The sequence below is a fragment of the Antechinus flavipes genome, chromosome 2 (genome assembly GCF_016432865.1).
Source record: "Antechinus flavipes isolate AdamAnt ecotype Samford, QLD, Australia chromosome 2, AdamAnt_v2, whole genome shotgun sequence".
Taxonomy (NCBI): domain Eukaryota; kingdom Metazoa; phylum Chordata; class Mammalia; order Dasyuromorphia; family Dasyuridae; genus Antechinus; species Antechinus flavipes.
In genome coordinates, this window is record NC_067399.1 from 296,765,608 (window position 1) to 296,793,056 (window position 27,449).

Sequence of the window (27,449 nt, forward strand, 5' to 3'; positions counted from 1 at the left end):
TGCTCCAAGTCCAGCACACTATTCACTGTGCCACATGGAGATAAGATAAACTGGAGAGCATCAGCAGAGGAAAGGCACTAGTCTCAAGGTGGGGAATCAGGAAAGTCTTCTTGCTGAAGTAGGATTTGTGTTTTTTGGTAATAAAAATATATTTAATAAGGAACAGATTAAATTAACAATTAAAACAGATTAAAAATTAATTGGAAAATAAAATAATTTTTTAAATAAGTAGGCTAAAGAACAAATCAAAGAAGTAATTTCATGGAAGAGAATGAAAATGATGAGACAATATATCAAAACCTATGGCTACAGCAAATACATTACAGAGGAATTTATATTTCTAAGTGCTTTTATCAATAAAATAAAGAGCAGATTAGTGAATTGAGTATGCAATTTTAAAAATCTATAAGAAGAACAAATTAAAAAATCCCCCAAACCATTAAATTAATGAATAAAACTATGAGTTGGTTTTATGAAAAAAAAAACAAATGAAATAATCACTTGGTTAATTTTACATAAAAAAGAGAAAAGAAAACCAAATCACTAGTCTCAAAAATAAAATATGAGTATACCATTAACAAAGATGAAATGATAAGGAGTCATTTTGCCTAATTATATGCCAACAAATTTGATAATAGAGAATATTTCTTATTTTCCATTATCAAATTTGTTGATATATATATATATATATATGTATATATATAAATATATATATGTATATATATAAATCGCCTAGATTAGCAGAAGAGGAAATTGAATATCTAAATAGAACTATTTTGTTTTATTTTAATGGTATTTTATTTTTCCAAATACATGCAAAGATAGTTTTCCACCTCCACTTTTGCAAAACCTTGTGTTCTGAATTTTTCTACCCCTCTGCCCTTCCTTCCCCCCTCCTCTAGACAGAAAGCAATTCGATATAGGTTAAACATGTGCAATTTTTCTAAACATATTTCCACACTGAAGTAAGATTTTAGGTGAGACTTGAAGGAGCCAGGAGATGTCAGGGAGAGCTCTAGGCTAACTTTGATCTATATTCCTTACCACAAAAGTGCAATGAATTCAGTGGAATGCTTTTGAGCCATGTGCTTCTTCTGAGCAATCTCAAACTGGGGCAGCAGAATACTTAGACAGTGAAGACATATGTGGTCACTGACCTGGGCAGCCAATGTGAATGGGCTCTCCTCGTACACCTCTTGTTAAGTAAAGGTCTTGTAGAATAGCTTCCAATTTGTCCTCGGGAATGGGAGTCATAGTGACCACTAGAGGGCAGCAAAAGCTGCCAACAGTGGAACAAGGAACAGTTGTCTAGAGAAGTAGACCACAGGAACATGAAATTAGTTGAAACTCCTGACTCTTTTTATCTTTTTTTGCACCACTATCATTACCCACCCACTTCATTTCCTCCCCCAAAAAGCCTTTTAAAAAATAACAAACAAATATAATCAAGCAAGATTCTTTTAAAATTCAAGGTAATGCAATTTAAAAGGTTATTTGAGAGGTTATAAGACAACCTCTCAAATATTGGAAGTAAAAGCATAGGGGCTGGACCTGCGATTTCAGGGATAAAAACGAACTCTTTAATGAGAAAACTCTCTTTACCAATTTAACATATTTTTTATTTAATTCATTAAATATTTCCCAATTACATGTAAATTTTTTTAATATTATTTTTTATTTTTTAAATAAAATTTTATTTTTTCCAACTACATGTTAAAAACAATTTTTTTAACTTTTTTAAAAAAAAGGTTTGAGTTCCAAATTCTTCTATCCTTCCTTCTTTTCCTTCCTTTCCTCCTCCCTGAGATAGTAAGCAATCCAATACAGATTATGCATGTGCAATCATTAACATTCATTGTTTTTTAAATTTGGAGTTCTAAATTCTCTCTCTCCCCTCTCTTGCCTCTTGAGAAGACAAGCAATATGATATCAATTATACATGCAAAGCCATGCACAAAAGAGTTCACTCTTTACTAATTTAAGTAAGCATTTAGAGTTTTTGTTTCCCTAGGCTGCACAGGGGTCCTCAAACTTTTTAAATAGAGGGCCAGTGCACTGTCCCTCAGACTGTTGGAAGCCCGGACTATAGTAAAAACCAAAACTTTGTTTTGTGGGCCTTTAAATAAAGAAACTTCATAGCCCTAGGTGAGGGGGATAATCGTCTTCAGCTGCTGCATCTGGCCCGCCGGCCGTAGTTTGAGGACCCCTGGTTGGACAGCTAGGCAGTACAATGGATAGAGTGCTGCTCCTGGGAGTTGGGAAGATTCTTCTTCCTGAGTTCAAATGACCCTGGCCAAGTCACTTAACCCCAATTATCTCACAAAATCCCCCCCCAAACGTGAGTGAAAACAGCTGAACTATATAAGTGGGGTGTTATCCTTAAAGATTTTGTTATCCAATCCTCCTTTTTATGGATGAGAAGAGAAATCATTCATCTAAGGTTACATAAATCCTGCCAGTAGCAGATGGGACTTAAACTTGTATTCCTTGAGTCTCTTGATTCTTCTTTTTTGTTGTGATTGTTCTTTTTTTAATTTATTTTGATTTAATTTAATTTTTAAAAAATACACGTTGCTTTATGAATTATGTTGGGAGAGAAAAATCAGAACAAAAGAGAAAAACTATGGGAGAGGAAAAAAAAAAAACAGAAAAAAAGCAGTGAACATAGCATGTGTTGATTTACATTCAATCTCCATAATTCTTTTTCTGGATGCAGATGGTGTTTTCTATCCAAAATTTATTGGGATTGCCTTGGACAAGCTAGTGTTCTTTTAGCTTACCACAGTGAGTGCTGCCTAATGTTAGCTCCTTGAAGTCAGGGACAGATTCATTTTATCTTTGTATCCTTAGTTCCCAGAATCCTCTGTTGGCTCTAGTCAATGCTTAATAAGTACTTTTTAAGTTAAAGCAGTCGATTACCACTTAGAATTCTAAGAAGCTCTAAGATTTGTGGCTTAAAAGAGATATTTTAATATGGTGGGGAAAGGAATAACATAAGTTAGGTTATCTTGAAAAATCAAAGATTGAATAAAATCCTGTGTCCATTAATAATGTAGTATTCAGAGACTGCAAGTAAGCCCATAGAGATTATAGTCACTTAAAGACTATATGTTATAAAGCCAAGAATTTGATACAACCTTCCTGACAGTGTCTAAAACAGTGGCTAAAGGCCCAGTAGCCTTTTCATCATCATTCTGAGATGTTTACTTATTCAGATTCATTATCATTAGGAATTCTGTGCCCTGAATCTAGAATGAAATATATTTTTGTTTTAAATTCATAGAGATGCCCTTTTGTTTTCTTTCTCAGTTTTTCTTTTTCTTCCCTTTTGATATGATTTTTCTTGAGCAGCAAGGTCATTGTATAAATAAATGCCAGACCAATATTTTGGTCCACCAATTTACTTCAAATTTACTTTACTAATTAATTATATTTTTGACTCAGGTCTAATCTTCTATCCACTGTGCTACCTAGAACTGACCCAGGGTACATTGCTACAGTTCTTTTGGTGTCCAATACTTATGCTTCTATGTTGGTCAGTCATGCAAGCTACTGTGTTTATGTATCCTCTCTCTTCCCTCTGGAGGAAAGACTCTAGTCTAACTATATTGCTTCATCCCAAGAAAGGCTCATAAAGAGTAGAACACAACTGATTTTTTTTTAATGGCAGTAAAATAAAAAAAAATTAAAGTAAAATCAATAAGTAGTAAATTAAAGTAAATCGATTAAAGTAAAATTAATTAGTTAAAACACAAAAATGAAAGCAAGATAAATTTTTAAACCAGTTTTGCCACTTTCTTACCCAGATCCTACCTTGTATATGCTCACGTTTTCATGACTTTCTTTACTTCTTAATGGAATCCCCACCTTCTTCATGGCTTCTTTAGGTGAAATGCTGCAGTCCAAGTAGAATGTGACCATGTCTATAAGCTGTTCTGAATAACCTTCTAGGCTTGTCAGGTTGTCAGTACAGGAACCAAACTCATATTTCTTGTACCGCAGGCCATTGTTTCTAGTAAAAGCATTAGACAATTGTGGTCATGGACTGTTCTACAACTGACAGTGTCCAATTCTTTTTTTTTCTTTGTCCCCAGATATGGACAACTTGACTCACACATGGTAAAATCACTTTTTTCTTTTATCTCTTTGAAAAAAAAAAAAAAGATTTTTTTTTAATCCTATTATTTCATTGCCTCCAGGAACTCCTGGTGTAAAAACTCTCCTTGTCAATGTATATCAATAAATCCTTTATAACTTGTAATTCAGAAAATAGGCTGGAGTATTTAAAGATCAAATGGTGTGTCCATGGGTCCATGGCTAATATGTGTCTTTGACTCAATTCTTCCTGACTCCAAAGTTGGTCCTCCATTCACTATCACATGTAACATCTCAGAACTTTTCAAAGATTAGACCCAGAGATTTAGAGCTTTAAGGAAGCCTGAAAGACCATTTAATCTGCCCCTCTCCATTTACAGATAAGAAATTGAGAGACTGAGTGAATTATTCAAGTTTATTGCACAGATAATAAGTGGCTGAGGTGGGATTTGAACCCAAATTCTCTGATAATTAATCAGTAGATACCCAGTAAATCAGCATGACACAGAAACTCTGGAATGAGAATTGGAAGAACTGGTTTCTAATTCTATGTCTGCAATTAATTAGCTATGTGGCCTTTTGTTTGCTGTTGTGGTTGAGTCCTTTTCAGTCATGGCTGACTCTTCATGACTCTATTTGGAGTTTTCTTGACAAAGATACTGACTTGGTTTGCCATTTCCTTCTCCAGCTCATTTTATAGATGAAGAAACTGAGGCAAATCAGGTTAAGTGTTGCCCAGAATCATACAGCTAGGAAGCATCTCAGGCCAGTTTTGAACTCATGAAGATGAGTCTTCCCAACTCCAGGCCTGTCACTCTCTTCACTACCACCTGGATGGCATTTTAAAAAATATTTCAGTAGTGTTCTACTTTTCATGAGCCTCTATTGGGATGAAGCAACCTAGTTAAGAGTAGGATCCTTCCTCCAGAAGGAAGACAGAAGATACATAAACACATCTCGAATGACTGATTAACCTATAGGGATAAGTACTGAGCACCAAAAGAATTGTAGCAATGACTCCGGGTCAATGCTAGGTAGTACAGGGGATAAAAGACTGGACCTGAGACAAGAAGAACTGAATTTACATCCTGCCTCAGATACTTATCATGTAACCCTGAGGAAGCCACTTACCCTATATCTCAGTTTCTTCAACTAGATAATAGTGATAATAATAGTACCTACCTTTCAGGGTTGTTGTAAGGATTAAATGAGATAATATTTATAAAGTACTTATTTATATTTATAAATATAAATATTCATATTTGTCCATATAAGTATTTGTTTTAAAATTATAAATGTTATATTTAAAAATAAGAATATTTGTAAAGTGCATAGCACAGTGTTCTGCCTCTCTCTTACTTATCTTTACTTATTATTGGTGTTCAAAGTTCCCAGGGCCTACTTACCTTAGAGTGGATTTGTAAAAGGCCCTGGTTCCATTTGTTTACTTCTGAGAATAAAACATTATTAACCTCAAGGCCACTCAAGTCAACTTATAGTCCTAGTGGAGCTAACTAGCTCCCATTCATATCTCACACAGGTTTTTAATGTTTAATGGGACAAAAGAGACATAGGAGGCTTTGTCACAAGCTGGCAGTGTATTCCTCAAAAAACAATATAGCTTTCTAAATTCTTCGTGACTATGGTCTGTGTCTCTCTTCTTTAAAACTAGAAGTAGAATATTATGTTGTATCTCATTTTCCTCATCTATAAAATGAGTTTGACTAGATTTTTGTGGGTGATATAAATCCCTTGAGCATTCTGGTGAAATCTGTGAACCCCTTTTCAGAATAATCTTTTTAAATGCATAAAATGAAATATATAGGATTTCAAAGGAAGTCAGTTTTACTCAATGAAGATACAGGAGCAGCTAGGTAGTGCAGTATATATAGCCTTAGCCCTGGAGTCAGAAGGACCTAAATTCAAATCCAGCCTGACAGTTGACAGTTCGTAGCTATGTGACCCTAAGCAAGTCATTTAACCATGATTGCCTTCCCAAAATAAATTAATACATAAAAAAAAAAAATTTCCATCCAAATTCATGGATCCTCTAGAATATATCCATTCACTTTGGAAGGGATCCAAGGACTTTAAGTTAAGAACCTCCAGACTGGATAAAATCTTGAAAAATGTCTTCCAACATGCTTGGACCAATTAGACAAGGCTCTCTCAAGGTTGGAGGAGGGATAACATGCTGATAAAACTGATTCTATTTGGAATGATTGGTGAATAGCCATAAATACAAGACCTTACTCCAAAGGAGTTTTATCAGCAATTTAGATTATCTACTTAACTCTAGCTTGGTACATTTGTGAGATTTGTCAACCTCAGTATGGCCTTCAGGTCATCCTGAGGCAGGGAGTCTCCTTGTCAAGATAAACCTAAGGTTTACATGACCATAATTACAAAACACTTTTCTACACAAATAGAGATAGGTCTAAATGATTGGAGAAATATTAATTGATCATTTGCAGGCAGAAACAATATAATGAAAGTGACAGTTTTGCCTCTGTTGATTTACTTTTTCAATGGTATACCTAAAGACCCAGGATAAAAGATGCTATCCACCTCCAGAAGGAGAACTGATGAATTCTACAGGCAGAGTGAAGCATACTGAAAAAAAAAAAAAAAACCAACACAAAAAACTCCCCAAAACACAACTTTGTCTATTTTTATTGTTTTATTTCATTTGTATTTTCTTTCTCAACATGGCTAATATAGAAATGTGATTTATATGACTTCACATGTATAACTGATAGCAAATTGCTTGCCTTTTCAAATGGGGTGAAGAGAGCTCGAAGCCGGAAGGAAGAAGAAAAATTGGAACTCAAAAAAGTTTTTAAATAGGTATTAAAATTTTTTACACATAATTGGGAAATATTTAACGAAATAAAAATAATTTTAAGAATTAAAAAAAATGAAAATGTTTTAAATGTTTAAAAAAGAACTATGGATTATCCAGTAGCTAAACTATTATTATCTAAATAGAACTGACCTTCTGGGAGCAATTATCTAAATAATTTCTTTTCAATCAGCTGAATAAAAATGGATACCCACTAGGTGGCGGTGAAGCCAACCAAAGAACACACATCTATGTCCTTTTTCCTTTATGCATTAGTAATGCAATTTAGTTTGTATATTACTCAATAAACTCTTTAGTTAACTGAAGGAGAACCTAATTTATGTGTTTAATCCCCGAAGCACTGAATCTAACATACAGTCCTTAAATTCTATGATTCTGAATATTTGTTGAATGAATACATGAAAGAATGAACAGACTAACAGAGGAACTAAAGGTATAATTTTAAATGAAGCATGAAAAGATTTAACTTTTCCTTCCTTTCTCCCGTTGGCCATCTTTTCTATATTTTTTATTCTATCTTTCTCCTAGGCATTAGTTCAAATCCTGAATCCAGTTATTAGTTCTGACCGAGTCAAGAATATTTTAAAATAATTATTAGTCTGACTTCCATTCTGGCACAGTCTGTATTTAGCATATATAAGGCTTCTCTCACAGTCAATATTTGAGATGCGCTTTCATGATAGTGCTGTGCAAAATCTTATTAATTGATGAGCTCTCACATTTGATACCAGCATACACAGTAGAATAGAAAAAGGTTCTTGTGTCACAAACACAACTGTTGATGACCTTGGAATGAATAGTCATTCTAGTCCAGCCCTTCAGGGTATTCTGTCTGTAGAACTCCAAATCCATATACCACAGGGAACCATAGAGATACCCAGGGAAAAATACTCAGGCATGAAACAGTTTTCTGGCCCAGTTCTGTAAGAAAGAAGTCATAAATGGCTCAGTAGGTCTTCCTCTTTTCAACAAAATAAGCTTTAAAACCATAGATTAAGGTCCAGTTTAGGGTTTACCAGCTCAGAGGCTTGCACTCTATTTTTCTTTTAATATATTGTCTTTAAGCAATATTTGAGTAGGAAAGAAGCAGGACATGTACTTGTAGCAACTGACAATAGCTACTACTGTCTGGATGCCCTGGTTTTGTGATAACAGTATTTCAGGGAAAGAAAGAGAGGATGCAGGTAGGATTTTATCATCTTAGAGGGCTATGGCTATAGAACACAAACATTTCTGGTCACTGTGAGTTATTCCTATGATATGTGTGTGCCCCAAGGGAGTGTTGGACTGTGCTCCTAAGCTGCCTGAACACCAAAGGGCTCAGTGGTGATAAGACACATGTTTAAAACAGCTGTATTTTTGTCAACACTTTCTTCTCTAAGCCAAGTCTTTGTTGGGGACTGGAGGACCCTGGCTATCAGTACTTAAAAGACTCTAGTGGCTAGAGGACCCTATCAGTGATTAAAAGACTCTATCAGTGGTTGGAGAACCCTATCAGTAGTTAGAGGAGATTTTCATGAACAATAAGACTCATAATATTTTGTTACTTATAATTCCTTTCCCCAGTTACTCATAGTCTCTGCTAACTTTTTGAAGCTTTTTTTTTTTAAGAAATGAATTATCATGAAGGCAGGAATTACATTTTACTTATCTTTTTATAGGGTGTTCTAAAAGTCTTAGTGTAATCTAAACCACTTGCTTAATGCCCTACACAAAAAAAAAAGATGCTCAGTAAATGATTGCTGAATGAATGAAGACACAGACATTTCCACCTTTATTCTGAGATAGATGGATGAAATATAGTGTGTATGAAGCACAACAAACTAACCAGTAATTTCTCTCCAGGGACTTCCAATCTAATTCCAGTATTCCTTATGTCTATAATGGTCAAATGCTCCTAAGCTCCTTGGCTTATTGGGTATGATCAAATGAGAAGCTAGAATACAAACAGGAAGCTGGTAATACTTTTTCAAGGCCTCCATAGGTTTCCATTGATTATATCTTTATTTTTCTTTTAAAAATTTCTTTTCAATGAACTAAAATCTAACTTACCTATCTCCCCCCACCAACTGAAAAAGAAACAATAAGACTTTTGTAATAAATATACTACATCCAACTACAGAATTTGAATTGAAAATAGACTAGTTCTATGGTCCTGCAAAACTGGACTATTTACCACCAAACCCCAAATATGCCTACTTCTATAACTTTATTCACCCTGTTTATTAGCCCTTGAATTTCCTACCCTTACCCAGCTCTTTGTCAATTGCATTTCTACTCATACTTTATTTTTTTATTGTAAGAGTAAGAATAAACAGTAAAGAGTAACTCTTGTAATTTTTTCTAATTACATATAATGATAGTTTTCAACATTCATTTTAATAAGATTTTCAGTTCCAAATTTTCTTCCTTCCTCAAGATGGCAAGCAATCTGACATAGGTTATATATGTGCAATAATAAACATATTTCCACATTAGTTGTATTGTGAAAGAAGAAATAGAACAAAAGGTAAAAATTACACATATATACACACACCCATACCCACACACACACACACACACACACACACACACACACACATGAAAATTGTATGCTTCAATCTGAATTCAGACTCCATAGTTCTTTTCTGGATGTGGATAACATTTTCCACCATGAATCTTTTGGAATTATCTTGGCCTAACCATACTTTGAAGCCACCTCCATGAAATCTTGATTCTCCCCTTCATTTGGAAATAATCCTTAATCTGCAGAAATCACAAAATCCTCTTCTTGCTTCTCTCATGCATTCAGTCAATCAATAAGAAAATATCAAATACTTATTATGTAGCTGAGAATTTAGTTGTTGAATGTTCAGCTTTAAAGAGAATGTTTGTTATGGTCTATATTTATTTTAAAATTTAACTTATTTAAACATTCAAATTATGATAAACTCTGGGCATTCAAAGAAAGGAAGAATTAGTCCTTCACCTCAATGTGCTTAGATTCTATTGGGGGAAACAACATGCAAATAACTTTGTATATATATGATATACACAAAATAAGTGGAAGGTAATCTCAGAGGGTCTAAGAAGACCAGGTAAGGCCTTTTCTAGGAGATGGGATTGATCTAAATCTTAAAGGAATCTAGGGAAACTGAGGGGTGAGGCAAGAAATCATCCCAGGTATGATCAGACAGCCCGTGCAAAGGCAGAAAGATGGGAGTAGGAGTATGGTGTATAAAGAACAGCAATTAGACCAGAAAGGCTGGACTATACATACAGTGTTAAAGAAGAAAGAATCAAGTATAAAAAAAAACTGAATAGAAGAGGAAAGGTTATAAAATGTGATATACACCAAGGAGAGAAGTTTGTGTTTGGTCCTAGAAGTAAGAGAGCCCCTGGAGGTTACTGAGCAGGGGGCTGGAATAGTTAGACCTGTGCTTTAGAAAATTCACTTTGGCAACAGAACAGAGGATAGATTGAAATGGGAAGAGGAGGAGGGAGTCCAGTTAAAAGGTTATTGTACTAGGCCCGGGGAGAAGTGATGAGGGTCTATACTAAAGGTGTAACTAGGTGAATGGTGAGGAGATGTATACAGGAGATACAGTGAAGGTAGAAATGATCAGATATGTGGGTTAACTGAGAGTGGGGAGTGCAGGATGACACTTTGGTGAATGAATGGGAGAATGATGAATAGTGCTTTTAACAGTAAGAGCAAGGTTAGGAAGAATGGAAGCTTTTGGAGAAATATAATGAGTTTGGTTTTGGGTAGACTGAGTTTTAAATGTGTCTCAGATATGCAATTTGAATATTCCAATCAGCAATTTGTCATTTGGTACTAGAGCCCAAAAGTGAGACAAGGATTGGAGAGAGAGATCTGGGATCATCTGAATAGAGATGATAATGAAACCCATGGGAATTCTTCATATCCTACTTGATATTATAGCTATTTGTGCTTGTGTCATATTCCATCACTAACCTATAAGTTCCACGAAAGCAGGAAAATTGACTTACCTAAGATATATCTCAAACCTAGCACAGTACCAGCAACAACAGGTATTTATGAAATATTTACAGAAGTGAATTGATCCTAGAATTTAGAACAGGTTGAGAACTTAAGAGCCACCTTGCTCTTACCCTGTTGATGTGAAGATTCCTCCTATAGTAAAGATGACCCCTGACTAGTATTCATCTATCAGATCAACATTTTCAGTGCTGAGGAACCTCACCTGGCAGACCACTGCATGATAGGACAGCCTTGATCCTTAGATCCTTCTTTATTCTATTGAGCTAAAAGAAATCTTTCTTCAATTGAGACTCACAAGATATTAAAAATAGAAAGGACCATGGAGATCATCTAATCTAGTGGGAAAACGTTCTGATTTTGGAGTCAGAGGGCCTGGGTTCACATCTGCCTCTCCTGCTTACTGTGTGACCTTAAATAAACCATTAAGGTCCTTAGGCCTTGGGAAATAATATAATATAATAATTTAACAATAATGATAACTAGCATTTGTTTTTCACTTTAAGGTTTGCCAGGTGTTTTATAGACATAATTTCATTTTATCCTTAAAACAACCTGGGGTGTAGGTGCTATAATTATGGCCATTTTATAGTTGAAGAAACTGAGACACAGATGACTTGCCCAAAGTCACCTAGCTACTGAGGCTGGATTTGAATTTACTTGTTCCTAACTCCACGTTCTCTCCAGTCCTTCTGCTACAGGTCTCTACAATATGCAGCATCCAGAGCCAACTGCATCATCCCAAATGACATGACACAGAAGTCCAGCATTAGCTGAAGTGTCTAAATACAATTCTGTTTTCCCACCTCACCAAAGCCCCTCTCCTTCCAGTCTAGCCCACTCACCTGATGTCCAAGCCGGCACTCAGAGCAGGCCCCTTCCATTCACCAGGTTTGCTTCTATAGAGCAGGGGCAGAGGACCACTGTTGGCCTGGCAGAACTTTTCAAAGTCTTCAGCGAAGGATTTGGGCAAGACCACCACACTCGCCTGTTTAGGTCCTGTTGTTGTTTTTTTGAAGAACAAGGAAAAAAAAAAATCCACATTCAAATGTCATTGTTTGTATCAGATCTCACAAAAGAGTCTCTAAAAATATAACACAAACAATAGGGGAAATTTCCTGGTTCCAAATGTGATTAAATGAGTTTAAGAAAAGTATATCTAAAATATACAATTTCTTTGTGTAGAATAAGGAGGAAAACTGGATCTATAATTGCACTGGATAAAGGGAACTCCTGGAGAAGAAATTCCCACTACCAGTGCAGAGTAGATGGTGTTGGAGGTCTTCTCCAGCTCTGAAGTGATGATCCTATGACACGGTCCTCCTACCACATGCTGCCTCCAGGGGGCAGCCTATGCTGCCCCAGTGCATCTTCTGTGCAATTACAATAATTAAGGTCGTTTTAGTCTGATTCTTTGTGACCCAGTTGGGGTTTCCTTGGCAAAGATACTAGTTATAAGCAGGAGTTATTGGCCTGGAGTCCATTTTTTTTTGTTGTTTAAAAAATAGGTAACTATTTAATAATTGATTTCTTATTTAAGTCTGTGTTTTATTTTATAAATTTTTTAAAAGGGGAGCCAAGATAGTGAAGTGAAGCCAGGCTGCTCGAGCTCTCCCACTTCCCCTGGGAAACCACAAAGCCTCTGAACAGAGTCTGAGGGAAGGAAACCCCTCTCCAGCTCAAGACAGACTGGAAGGACTTCAGGAAAGGTCAGTCTCCCTGGGATGAAAGGGTGTTCAGCCCAGCTCAGACAGACTCTGGGAAAGCCCGCGAGAGGGTCTTAATCCCAGAAAAACAGCAACTGAGACTCTCAGTCCTGGCTCAGTGGGGGAGCCCAGCAGGGGGCAGCTTCTAGTCCCAGCTCAGAAGGCAAACTGGGAAATCAGGCTGTTTCCTGAATAGAGCAGGGAAAGCTACTCCCTGAGAACACAAGGGAGCGCTGTGGTCACAACCAAGGCTCAGAGCTGCACAGGAAACTTGGGACAGCACCTCCTGTACCCCAGGAGCCGAGCTCCACCTTAAAAGTAAAAAAAAAAAAAAAAAAAAAAAAAAGGAAATAGCAAAAGAAAAGGAAAAAAGAAATGAGCGAGAAACAGAAAAGGACATTGACCATAGAAAGCTTTTATGGTGACAGGGCAGAGCAAAATACAAACTCAGATAGGGATAAAATGTCCACAAAGATCTCAAAGAGTGAGAAAAATGGGTCTATGCCCCAAAAAGCCTTCTTGGAAATGCTCATAAAAGATTCCAAAAGGCAAATGAGAGATAGAAGAAAAAATGGGAAAGGAAATGAGAGGTATTCATAAGCGAGTCAAAGCTTGGAAAAGGAAGGAAAAAATTGATTGGAAAAAAATAACCCCTTAAACAGTAGAATTAGCCAAATGAAAAAGAGATACTAAAGCTAATTGAAAAAAATCACACGTTAAAAACTAGAACAGGGTAGATGGAAGTTGATGACTTTGTGAGACAGCAAGAATCAGTCAAACAAACTAAAAAGAATGAAAAAATGGAAGAAAATGTGAAACGCCTTATTGGAAAAACAGCCAATCTGGAAAATAGACCCAGCAGAGACAATTTTAAAATTATTGGCCTACCTGAAGGCCACAACCGAAAAAAGAGCCTGGATAGCATTCTACAAGAGATCATTAAGGAAAACAGCCCCAATATCCTAGAAACAGAGGCATTGGAAGAATCCATTGATCACCTCTGGAAAGAAATACTACAAGGAAAACCCCAAGAACCATTGTTACAAAACTCCAGAAATACAACCTCAAATTAAAAATATTGCAAGCTGCCAGGCAAAAACAATTCAAATATCAAGGAGCAACAGTCAGGATCTGGCACCCAGGATGGGAGGGCCTGGAATACCATATTCTGGAATGCAAAGGACCTGGGATTACAACCAAGAATTAACTACTCAGCAAGATTCAGTATCATCTTTCAGGGGAAGTGATGGAGCTTCAATTTCTATTGAAAAAACCAAACCAAAACAGAAATTTTAATCTACAAACACAAGGCTCAAGAGAAGCCCAGAAAGATATATGGGGAAAATATATATTATTTAAAGGTCAAAATATTTATATCCCTAAATGGGAAAATGATATCTGTAACTCTTGAGAACTATATCTGTCACTGGGGCAGAGGTGGGGCATCACATGGACTAGGGTGTGATTGTGAATGGTCCCTGGTGTAATGATATCAAAGAAAAAGACATTAAGAAGTGAAAAAAAAATCTGTACTGGAAAAAGAGGAAAAGAGAGGTATAATGGAACAATTAGTTCACACTAAGAGGCTTAAAAGATCTATTACATTTGAAAGAAAAAAGGCAGGGGGATGAGCATTGACTAAAGCTTGATCTAAACAGTTTTGGTTCTAAGAGGGAATAATGATTAAATTCAGTTGGGTATAGAAATTTATTTAACCCTATAAAGAAGCAGGAGGAAAAAGAGGAAAGAAGAGGGAGGGGCAGGATAGAAGGAAGGGCATAAACTCTAGGGAAAAAGATAAGGGAAGGGGAGAGAGGTGATAGAAGATAAGGTAGTAGATGGAGTAGGATAAAAAAGCATGGCTAGGACAGGGTGGAAGAAGAAAACAAAAGTATATACAGGGGAGAAAATAGGATAGAGGGAAATACAGAACTGGTAATAACTGTGAATGTGAATGGGATGAACTCTCCCATAAAATGGAAACAAATAGCATCTATTAAAAAACAGAAGTCTACCCCCAAAATAAATAAATAAATAGGTTTTTCAAAAGTCTGAGAATGGATCCATAGCCTTCACCAAACTGCCAATGTAGTCCTAGACACAAAAATCATTAATTACTTTCTTCTTAAACCTCCTATTTAATAAAAACTGCTTGTTAAAACTGAAATTAGGCTTGCACCAACACTTTATACCACATTCAATAACATATTCTAAATGTGATCTTCATATTAAAGATCATATTATAAAAAATTAGAAGGAAACCAGATCATCTACTTCTTACAACTGTGGGTAGTGAACATATTCTTAACCAAACAAAGGATGGAGACAATTACAAAAGATAAAGTAGTATGACTTTAATTATACAACATTGAAAAGATTCTGCATGGACAAAATTAATGGCCACAGAATAAAAAGAGAAGCAGTTGAATGGGGAAAAAATCTTAGTATTCAATTTCTCTGATAAGGATTTGTATCCAAGATATGTATTTATGCATATATATGTGTGTGTATACACACACACACACACACACACACACACACATACACACATACACACACACACATATACAAAATATATAACCAAAAGCCTTCTCCAATAGATAAATGGTCAAAAGATTTGAACAAACAATTCACAAAAGAAAAAAATTGCAAATTTAAACTTAATAACAACTTGTAAGAATGCTTTGAATCACTAATAAGAGAAATGCTCATCAAAATGGTCCTGAGATTTCACTTCATGCCTTACAAATTGGCAAAGATGACAAGATGAGAATAATCAATGCTGGAAGAAGATAGACATATTGGTATATTGTTAGCAGAGCTATGAATCAGTATCACCATTTTGATAATCAATATGGACTTGTGTAAATAAAGTTATTAAATTTCCATATCTTTGACTCAGAGATTCTGGATGAGGCATCCAGGAGGAAATGATGATGATGAGAGCGAGTATTTACATAGAAACGGGTTAGCTTATGCATGTTTCTTTGTTTTTATTCTGTGTGCACTATGTGTGTCCACATGGGTCTGTCTAGATGTGGTTCACAGAGAAGCAAAAATAGATATCTCTAGTTTATCCTCAATACCCCTTCTCCACCAATGAGATGAAGTCCCATACATTTGACTCTTTGAGGATTATGAAGTATTTCAAGATTTACAAAGCACTTCACATGTCATTTTACATGTTTGATCCTAACAGAAACTCTCTGAGGTAGATATTATTATCCCCATTTATAAATGAGGAAACTGAGGCAAACAAAACTTAAGAGACTTGTTTGGTATCACCCCACTATTAAGTGTCCAAGACAGGGTTTGACTCCAGGTCTTCCTAACTCCATGTTTAGCACTCTCTGCTAAGACAGTTTGCTACGCCCCTTGACTTCAGCTAGAGGTGCTTTCTAGGCTGGTTTGCAATTTAGTCCCTAACTTTTTAGAAATAAACCCAAAAGACTGTGAAACATTTTTCTGGATTACAGAAAGAAGCTATGAATTTCCTTCTATGGACATCCTGGTGCTTGCATAGGCCCCCATCTGTCTGGGAAATTTAGGCCAGTCCCCATCTCATGGGCCAGCTCAGTATATGGGATTCATTATCTTCAATCTGCAGCTTCCCAGCCAATGTTACATAACATATTTTCAAAATGAGGACAGATGAGACCGTCTCCATTATTTAGCTTAAGGAAGTTTACTAAATGTTCAGAACAAGCCCGGCTGGCATGACTCCGAAAATAATTTGGTATGCACTAAAATGAAAGTTACTCTGGTTTTTCCTTCTTTATATATTCCCAGGCTAGAAAATAAGAACAACAATACCAGAACAACTAAAATCAGAGGAACAAATATGATTTTTAAAATCATAAATCAGGAATGTTCTGTGTACGAAAAGCTTTTTCGTTATTTCTTTTCTAATTAAACAAAGTACACTTTCCCCGCCATCCCTTCTTTTTGTAAGTCTCCTTTGATAGCAATGGACAGTGTCTGAATCAGGCTCCTCATGTTAGTAATAAAAAATAAATTAAATAAAGGCCTTAAATTGTGCTGCTTTTGAGACTTAAGAGGGAACATCAGAGAGCTAAGTGTACTTATTTTCTATGTTATTCACACATTAATGGGTGAGCTGAATCTCTTGGGCTTCAGTGAGTTAGTGAAAAAACTGAGATAATCTCTCTAAGTCCTTGTACAAATAAAAGGTCTCCTCCTTTTCTCCTTTCCCCCATCTGCTCCCATTTCTTCTCTCTTCTTATCCTCTCCTCAAATTCCTTAGCTGAACAAAGAAGAGTTTGGCTAAATGAATTTTATGATCCTTACAGCTTGAAGTACACATTTAGGTGCAAGGAGTAAAGGGAAACAAAATGAGAAAGCCTGATCTCATGATTTTTAAATATTTTTTAAAATTCAAATTTATTTAAAATTTTTAATTCTTTCACTCCTTCCTCCCCTCTTCCACACACTGAGAAGGCAATAAAAACAAAACTAATTACAGACATTAACAATCATGCAGTGGAAATTAACCATGTCCAAAAAATAATAAAGAAAAAGGGAAGAAAAAAGGGTTCAAGTTGTACTCTGAGACCATCAATCAATAATCGAAACCATTTATTAAGTGCTTTCTCTGTGCCAGGAACTATGCCAAATACTAGTAAGTTTTCTGGAGATAGGCAATATGTTTCATCAGGAGTCCTCTGGAATTATAGTTAGTCACTGTTTTGATGGGAATTACTTGTTTTTTCACACTTATCGTTTCAGTATTGCTGTTATTACATAAATTTTTCTTGGTTCTGCTTACTTCATTTTGCATCAGTACATAGAAGTCTTTTCTGAAACCATGCCCTTCATCATTTCTAACAGCACAACAGTGTTCCATCACATTACATAGCATAAATTGTTCCCAATTGATGGGCATTCCCTCAATTTCCAATTCTTTGTTATTACAAAGAGCTACTATAGATATTTTTGGTACATATGGGTCCTTTTCCTCTTTCTTTGATCTCTTTGGGGTATAGCAGCATCACTAGGTCAAAGAATAAGTCCAGTTTAATAACTATTTGAGCATAGTTCCAAAGTACTTTCCAGAATGGCTGTGTTAGTTCACAGTTCCACCAACAGTACAACAGTGTGACTGTTTTCCCATAGTCCCTTCATATTTGTCACTTTCCTTTTTGTTCATCTTGGCCAATCTGATGTTATGAAGTTGCTTTAATTTGCATTTCTCTAATCTATTTTTTTATATACAATTTAAGTCCAGAGACAGTGATACTCCATAATCCTTCTTTTGTGCCAAGAATAACTTCCTTTTTTGTAGATGAGATAACCGAGGCACACAGGGTCACACACACTGTAACAGAGCAGAAATTTGAACCCAAGGCCTCGGACTCCAAGTCCAGCATTCATTTCCTGACATGCTCCATACAAGCCTTTATCAACACTTGTCGGGCCAACAACCTTCTCAAAAGTCCTTCCAGCTCCATACTCCTTCACTTCCAATCTATCCTTTTACTGCTGTCAGATTAACTGTTCTTATGCCCAAATCTGATCAATGCCCTTCCTCTGATCAAAGTCTACAGGCAGTTCCCTACTCCTTACTGAATAAAGTTCAAACTCCTCCGCCTAGCACATAAAAACCCCACAGAGCTTAATTTTCTCGTCTATAAAGCTAAGGGATTGGACTAAATGATCTCAAAGTTCCTTCCAGCCTAGCCTAAGAAGAAGAGATAGCACTGCATCCCTGCAGTATCAGAGTTGGCTCAGTCATCCACACACATGCATCCACGTATGTGCGCTTCCACGGGATGCTCTATCCATGGCATCTGTGCCTTTCAAAGCATTTCCCAGTTCTCTGCCCTCCAAGCATGTTCTCTGGTCATGTGTATTTTCTGCGTGTGTGCCCTCCCCACTGTTGGAGGAACAAATAAATCAATAAATAAATGTTTATGTCAATTCACATGTGTGCATAAACCTACACAATGTATTTCACAACATACATATGCGGCATATATATGTATTGTATGTGAGGTGTGTATCCATACACCCACACACATGTACATGCAGACATATGCATGTGATATGTGTATTGTTATGTGTATATGTATGTATACAAACATATGCATTGGGGGAAAGATGAAAAATCTTATTTGTCCCTTTATTTCTTATATTGCTTGCTCACATGCTGAACAAACATGTCCTGTGGTTGGCTGGTAAAAGTCAACACAGAGAAACCTGTAAGGATGGTTGTGAATAGGTAGTAATCACTGATTGCCTCAAACCTGGGATAACTTCTTCTGAGAGTATTCATAGTGGGCATTCCAGTGCTATGTAAACTTAAGAGACAAATTAGTAGTGTTCATGGATGAGGTAAATAGGATTTGGTTCTTAGAGAAATTCATGTGAGTTATTGAAAGTAATGGTACTTCTGTGTTGTATCTTAAATTACCAAAGTTCAGCACCAACAAAGGTACAGTCTGACTGGATCTGCCTGGTTATCTCCCCTTCACCTAAAATGCCCATTTATTTTTCCTTAAGTAGAGTCATCATCATAAGAAAAGAAAATTCTTGATACCAAATGTTGATGGATCTTTCTCTTTTTTTCCTTCTAAGGGCCCTTTAAGGGAGGCTATCTACGAAATAGGATAATTTGTTGGAGGTGGGGCTGGTATGATGTTAAGGCAGCTCATCTGGAGTCACAGATCAGACTTGCACTATGTATAACAATTTGAGATCACTTTCTCCCCAGAAGAAAAAAAAAAGTCATGGTTTTATAATTTCATCATTATGGTGATTATATTTATCCAACTTACATGTACTTCACTTAACCTAATATTGCTACTTCTTTCAGATGAAGTTTCTGTGCCTCAAGTCATAGAGTCATTGCATTTTAGAATAAGAATCTTGTCCAACCTCTTCAGGCGTGATTCCCTGCTACAATATCCTTAACAAGCAGTTTGTTTAAACTTCTCTGGAACACTTCCAGAACTGATGATCTCAACAGACCTATTTAAAAAGTTCTTCCTTGTTCTGAGCTACAATTTTCCTCTCTGCAGTTCTTGTCCAAGAGCCTTAGCTTTGCTCTCTAGGGTCAATCAATCAACCAACAGGCCTTTTATATTATAAGCCTATTGCATCAGACAAAAAATGAAATGTAGAATATTACATTCTATTACAGAGACCAGACATACCTAGAAAATATAAGGTAATTTGGGGAGGAAGGCTGGGGTAGGGGATAATGTCTAACTTCTCAAGTAACATGATTTTAGGAAATGGTGTATTTCACTAGAAAGAAAAAAGATAGGAGACAGGAGAGACCTAAGTTCAAATTCTGCCTCCGATCTTCACTACTTATGAAACTATGACCATGGAAAAATCAAAATTGAAATGAGGATTAACTGAGATAACATAGGTGGAATGTGTGTAAGCTCTAAAACATAATTATCAGCTATTATTTCTCTGGGAAGGGATGTTAATGTTTGCCTGATGCAGCATCATTTCATTATTATTCACTCCCACTCATAATACCACAAGTAGAAGACTTTATAATTCTCTTCAAAGCTGCACTTTGAGTGTAAAAACTGCTTTTTTTTTTTTTTTTTTTTTTTTTTTTGTCTTTATCTCTCCAAGACCTAGTTCATGCATAGAAGAATTGAATTGGCTTGAATTTACATTTCCCATTACTTCCCTTTATACTTTTGGCTTTCCAGCCAGACTGGCCTATTTATTGCTCCTGCAACTAGCTATTCTCCATGACTGACATTGCATCCCCCATCCCCGTGCTTTTGCATGGGCTGTGCTCCAGGCTGGGAATGTGGGACCTCCTCACCTCCACCTCTGAGAATCTTTAACTTCATTCAATCTTTAACTTCCTATTGGAAACTCTTTCCTGATACTGCTAAATTTTTTTGGGGGGGGGAGAAGATGGGGCAGTATGCAATCAGGGTTAAGTGACTTGCTTAAGGTCACACAGCTAGTATGTGTCTGAAACCAGATTTACTAGTAGGTCTTCCTGACTCTGGAGCAGATGCTCTATGTAACGGGCCACCTAGTTGCTCCTGATCCCTCTGGTCTTTAATAATCTCATCTCCTCTCATCTATTATATTGTCTGATTACATATTCCCTTCTTTCTTCTGTAGAATATAAACTCCTGAAGGGCACAGACTGATTTTTATCTTGTCTTTGCATTTCTAGCATCTGGCAAAGTGCCTTCTGTACAGTAGGTACATAATAAATGTTGGATTGGATCGAACTGAAACTCAAGGAACAAATTCTAACCAGAGGTGGTTGTAGTCATTGTTCAGTTATTTCAGTAGTGTACAACTCTTGGTGACCCCATTGGGGTTGAGTTTTTTGGGCAAAGATTGGTTTGTTATTTCCTTCTTCAGATGAAGAAACTGAGGCAGAGTTAAGTGACAAAGCGAGCGAGTATCGGAGGCAGATTTGAATTTGGATATTCCTGACTTCAGGTCCAGTGCTATCTAGCTTTTCTTATTTTACCCATCAGCACTTACCCTCTGACATGCCAGAAATTTTTCTAGAGTTGAATTTCTTCTGTAGAATCAGATTTCTGATTGTAGGAGGAAGGCGACTCCTTAGATAGGTGATGAAAATCATTTATCTATCCTGAAATGAGACAAGGACAATTTGGGTAAGCAGAATAAGAGGTAAGAGGAAGAGATGAAAATACTCCCTAAAATATCAGATGCACCTAACTTCATTTTCAAAATTCCTGAATCTAGGCAATTATTCTTTCATAGATTCCCAGCTCTGCTCCTGGATTAATAATAATTGTAACAGGTAACAATTACATAGCATCTACTATGTACCAGACACTATACTAAATGTTTTACAATTATTATCTTTTTTGATTCTTGCAACAATCCCGAGAGGTTGGAACTATGACGATCCTGATTTCATAGATGAGGAAACTCAGGCAAACAGAGTTTAAGCGACTTACTTAGGGACATGTGGCTACTCTGAGCCTGGAGCTGAATTCAGATCTTCCTGACTGAAAACCTGGCACTCCATCCACTCCACCACCTAGCTGATTATGGTAAATAAGGCCCTTAGTGAGCTAGACCTCAGTTTCAGATCAGAAAGTCGTACCACTTCAGACGATCTCCACTTCCTTCCACTGTTTTGCAAGGCCATGAAAGCCCTGCTCCCAGTCCTGGTCAAACATTATCCATTCACTCTTCCCCATTTTGCCAAGCCCTGCCTCCTTCAGGAAGCCATTTTTTCTCTACCTCTCCAGCTCCTGCTTTCCTGAGAATTACTGCCATGGCACGTAATATTTTCATAGAGATGGGATTCTTAATTCTGTGTGTGTTTGTGTAGGGGGGGAGGTGTATTATAGACACCTTGGTAGCCTTTGCAGTGAGGGCCTCTTCTCAGAATAATGTTTTTTGCCTACATTCATAACTGAAGGAAACGCTAAACTTCAGTTAGAAAGAAGTCAGTGAAAATAAAGATTTAATTTTTTTCCCATCCAACTTTGCAAACTCCTTGAAACCTACGCAGAGGCTCCTTTTTGGAGAGGAACATCTGTGAATGCCAGGTTAAGAATTCTTATCACAGAATCAATACCACCCAGAGATGACGGAGCGTGGTTCAAGGTACTCTGTGAGTACATGTCCAATAAAACCTTATTTCATAAATCCCCATTAATGTGTTTCTGCCAGAGAACACAATTCCAGAGTTAGAAAAGAGATCGTGTAGCATTTGCCCATACACCTGGGGCATATCATCCCACAAATATCCATCATCTGTGGGAAGAGTGGGGATACATAGAGAACATTCATAGAGAAGTGCACATATAGGGAATAAATGGGATTAGGGAATATGTTTGGAAGGCAGCCAGCCAGAGGGTATTGTAGAAGCCAGCCTCATACACTCACTAGCTGTGTGACTTGGCAAGTCACTTGACCCTGTTTGCCTCAGTTTATTCATCTGTACAATGAGCTAGAGAAGGAAATAGCTAACCACTCCAAAATCCTTGCCAAGAAAACTCCAGATGGGGTCAACCAACTGAAAACAACAACATGCATAGGGAATATATGTTGCCCAAGGGCACAGAAGCAACTCAAGCCCGAAACGCTACAGGATCACTGACATCCCCCCATAAGTGGTAATATAGCACACTCTGAGAGTCTTTGCAGGATGTCTAAAATTCACTGGCTACTCTTTTTCTAGACAGGTGAGTTCTGCTGGACGCAATCTCTGCTAAACTTTCCTATCTGCTGCAGGCTCAACCCATTTGGCTGTATGGGTAGCTGCTTTAATACTGAGGTCCTTGGCTATATTATGGTTGTTCAGTTATTTCAGACATGTCCTACTCTTCATAATCCAATTTGGGATTTCTTGGCATAGGTACTGGAGTGGTTTGCCATTTTCTTCTCCAGTTCACTTTACAGATAAGGAAACTGAGGCAAATAGAGTTAAATGACTTTTCCTGTCAAACAGCTAGCGAGTATAATGAGGCCAGATTCCACTCTGCCATCTAACTGCCAACTGTGTGTGCCCTTCCAAACATATGCCCAGGGTCATATAGCTAATAAGTGTCTGAGACTAGATTTAAACTCTCGAACATGAGTCTTCTTGACTTCAAGCCCAGTACTCTGTGCATATGGCACTACGTAGCTGTCCCTAACATATCACTATTTTATGAGAAGAAAAGGTTCTATGTACTCTTTTAATTAAAAAGTTAGAGACTTTTAAAAATAGGTCTTTAAGAATTGCACCTATTTAACTTTTATCAGATTACTTGCTGCTGTCTTTGGGAGGGAAGAGGGAGAAAAATTTGAAATGCAAAATTGAATGTTGAAAACTATCTTTACATGTATTTGGAAAATACTAGGGAAATATTTTTAAATGGGTCTTTTAGGAAAATGACCACCACAGCTAAGATCAGCCAAAAACCTTCCCCAAGGGATAAGGAGGAACCTTCTCAGCTTTTTCTCCCTCTTATGCAATGAACTATTCTAACTGCTATGGATGCAGCATGATATAATGGAAAAGGATTGAATCCAGAATCTCATATCTGAGCCTAACTACCTTTGTGATTTTGGGCAAGTCACTTAATTTCCATGGGCCTCAGTTTTCTCATTTCTAAGTGGTTTCTGAGCTTTCGTCCTGCTCTATATTAATGATCCCATGATCTCCCATAGGAGATTTCAATCCGAGGACGCTGCATTCTTTAGGAAAGGGAGCCAAATTATATGAAGCTGGTACTATTAGGTTCAGGTTGGCCTTTTGATTCCACTCAATTTTCTGGTTCTGGAGCTCAGGTCTCTGCTGGAGATTTCACTGTCCTTTATGATAAACACAATATACTCCCAGAACTTAACTTCTAAAGCTAGTTAGGCTAGACCTGATCATTATTCATGAAAGGGCCATACTCTAGAACAAACAGTTCTGAAGAGATCCTCAGGTTTGTTTTAAAATATCTCCAAGTCTTTCCCCCTCTTTTTCATGTAAATGAGTGAAGATTGAAAAGAAAGTAAGAGAGACAAAGCTAAGTCCAAGAAGCAAGGTCACGGTCTCCTTTACCCGGTAAGGGGGGCCTGGCACAGGTACAGACCACATCAGTTTGCTAATGTGGCAATGTCCACGTGGAAGGTGACAGGGAGCAGAGCCTAGCATCTGCTTCCACATTTTCTTAGCATCTTCCAGGTGGATGATGTCATCTTCACTGATGGTTTGAGCATGTGTGCCAGACCCCCCATTAATCTGCCTAGCCTCGTTCCTGCTCTTTTATCTGAGGATCTGGCCAGCAAAGCCAAAAATGCCTGTATTTGTGCAGAGGCAAAATAAAGAACAGGCTGTCTCCCTGATCAAACCTCTGACCTCGTTCAGCACAGTGCCCTGCTTTTATTATCCAAAGAGAAATTCATATTTTTCAACCTTAACCTTAATCTCATGGGAGAATAACACGCAAACTCTGGGGCCATTCGAATGAGTAGCTGGAGACGACATCGATTTTCTACAAACAAACAAGAAACATCGCTTGGTGCAGTGATGGCCAAATTCAGCTTACTAAGTCCCTGGGTAAATAACTCCTCAGATGAATCCCATATAACATGTAAACATGTTCAGCAGCTTCAAACAGCTGCTATGGGTGTTTGAAGCCAAGTGCACATATGCCTGCTGGCGCAGAATTGAACATTCTGGTCCAAGTAAGGATGAACTTGTCAGGCAACTACTCTAAGGTCATCTTTTCCCTGCCATTATCAAAGAACTCTGAAAGCTCCTCATGCTAATGTCAGGGCTGTAGTATATTTGGTAAAGTAGCATGATTAAGTGAAAACAGCATTTCACCCTCAGGAGGTATGGCTTTGTATTCTGACTCCTGCGGTTAAGCCATTCCCCAAGTCTCTGAGACTTAGTTTCCCCATCTCAAAAGGTTACTTTGAAAAAAAGTGCTTTTTAAACTTTTAAAGTTTAAAATCCACTTTATTGATATATTGGAGAAGGAGCCAGAGGAAGGGAATAAGCATTTATTGAGCACCTATTATGCATCAGCCACTATGCAAAGGACTTTACAAATATTATCTCATTTGATCCTTACAATAATCATGTGAAATTGGTGCTATTATACCTATTTTACAGATGAAGAAACTAATTAAATGACTTGGCCAGAGACATAACTGTTGGGTAGATCTGAGGCTGGTACTTAGCAAAGGTCAGAGAATTGATGCCTTCAAACATTTAACATGTCAAACACAGGGGCTGTGATTTTTTTGTTATTGATTCCTTTTTTAAAATGTGCAATCCATGTCCATATTTGTCAGGTTATGCAAGAAAAAATCAGACCAAAAGGGAGGAAAAAAATAAGAAAAAACCCCCAAAGGTGAAAATATTATGCTTCTATTCACATTCAGTCTCCATAGTTCTCTCTCTCTGGATGTTACTAGAATTTTCCATGTCAAATTTATAGGAATTGCCTTGATACACCACATTTTTTTTAGAAGAGTCAGATATATCACAGTTAATCATCACATAATCTTTTTTATAATAGCTTTTTATTTTTCAAAATACATGCACAAATAGTTTTTGACATGCACTCTTGCAAGACCTTGTGTTCTATATTTTCCCCCTTTTCCCCACCTTTCCTCTCTCCTAGACAGCAAATAATCCAATATAGCTTAACCATGTGCAGTTCTTCTAGACATATTTTCATATTTATCATGCTTCACAAGAAAAATCAGATCAAAAGGGAAAAAATGAGAAAGAAAAAAGTAAACAACATAAAGTCAATAGTACTATGTTGTGATTCACAATCAGTCCCTATGGTCCTCTCTCTGGATGCAGATGGCTCTTTCCATTTTAAGACTATTGAAATTGGCCTGAATCATCTCATTGTTGAAAGGCGCTAAATCCATCACAATTGATTATCACATAATCTTGCTGTTCAGTGTTCTCTTGGTTCTATTCACTTCACCCAGCATCAGTTCCTGTAAGTCTCCCCAGGTCTCTCTGAAATCATCCTGCTGATCATTTTTTATAGAACAGTAATTTTCCATAACATACATATACCATAACTTATTCAGCCATTCTCCAATTGATGGGCATCCACTCAGTTTCCAGTTTCTGGCCACTACAAAAAGGGCTGCCACAAACATGATCTCTTTGGAATACAGGCCCAGTAGAGACATTGCTAAGCATGCATAGTTTGATTGCCTTTTGAGCATAGTTCCAAACTGCTCTCCCACAATGGTTGGATCAGTTGACAATTCAACCAACTATACATCAGTGTCCCAGTTTTTCCCACATCCCCTCCAACATTTGTCATTATCTTTTCTTGTCATCTTAGCCAATCTGAGAAGTGTGTAGTGGTACCTCAGAGCTATCTTAGTTTGTATTTCTCTGACCAATAGTTATTTAGATAATTTTCTCTATAACCTTTTAAAATAATGATTTCAATAAAATTGGTTTGCTTTGTTACTGTGTTTTATTTTGTGCATTCAATAATATTATGTTGAGCATGTATAAACTACATCAAACTGCCTACTATCTTTGAATGAAGGGAGGAGAAGGAAGGAGGAAGAAAACTTTGGAATGCAAAATCTTGTCAAAATGAATCCTAAAATCTTTCTTGACATGTAACTGGGGGAAACAATGAAATATTATTTTTGAAAATAATATTATGCCAAGGAGTATTCCATAGGCATCATCACACTGGTAAAAGGATTCATCACATAAAATGGGTTAAGAATCCATGATCTAACTGAAGTAATCCAATGATTGCCTCCTAAAAACAGTGTTTAGGATAACTGTGCTGAACCCCTTTCCTGGAATACTTTGCCCTTCTTCTTTGATTATCTCAATGTTATAAATTGGGGAAAGAACTGGGTTTAGAATATGATCACCATGTACTCTTTGGCCAGTCAATTTACTTGCTAGATCTCAGTTTCTTTGTCTGTAGAATAACAGATTTTGACTAAATTATCTCCAAGGGTCTCTTCCTACTCTAAAAACTTAAGATAAATATTTTTCAGTCTTCAAAGTCTACCGAATCCTACTTCTTTCATAAAACCTCCCATGATCACACTAGTCCACCATGATTTCTCCAGCTTTTGACCTTCAGTAATAATAATTGACATTGTATAAAATTGGTAAAAATATTTCATATGCATTATCTCATTTCATCCTCACACATCCTGGGAAGTGGATACTACTAATGCTGTTATCTTTATATGGGATCTTGCCATCTACCTTCACATTGCTCTGATAAGACTTTCTTGTCTTGTCATTTGCCTTATAGCTTTATTTTTTTATATATACTGTCTTCCCCAAATA

At 36.9% G+C, this 27,449-nt stretch overlaps 1 protein-coding gene across 1 annotated transcript in view; it reads right to left on the bottom strand.

Moving 5' to 3' along the window:
* Window positions 1-27,449, bottom strand: part of DGLUCY (D-glutamate cyclase) — a 133,373-nt gene that overhangs the window by 78,523 nt on the left and 27,401 nt on the right. The window contains 6 exon segments of the mRNA XM_051977411.1: window positions 1,158-1,308; window positions 3,814-3,990; window positions 4,551-4,559; window positions 11,807-11,841; window positions 11,844-11,960; window positions 21,164-21,275. Of these exon segments, the coding sequence (XP_051833371.1) occupies window positions 1,158-1,308; window positions 3,814-3,990; window positions 4,551-4,559; window positions 11,807-11,841; window positions 11,844-11,960; window positions 21,164-21,266 (592 nt within the window). The 5' untranslated portion in view covers window positions 21,267-21,275.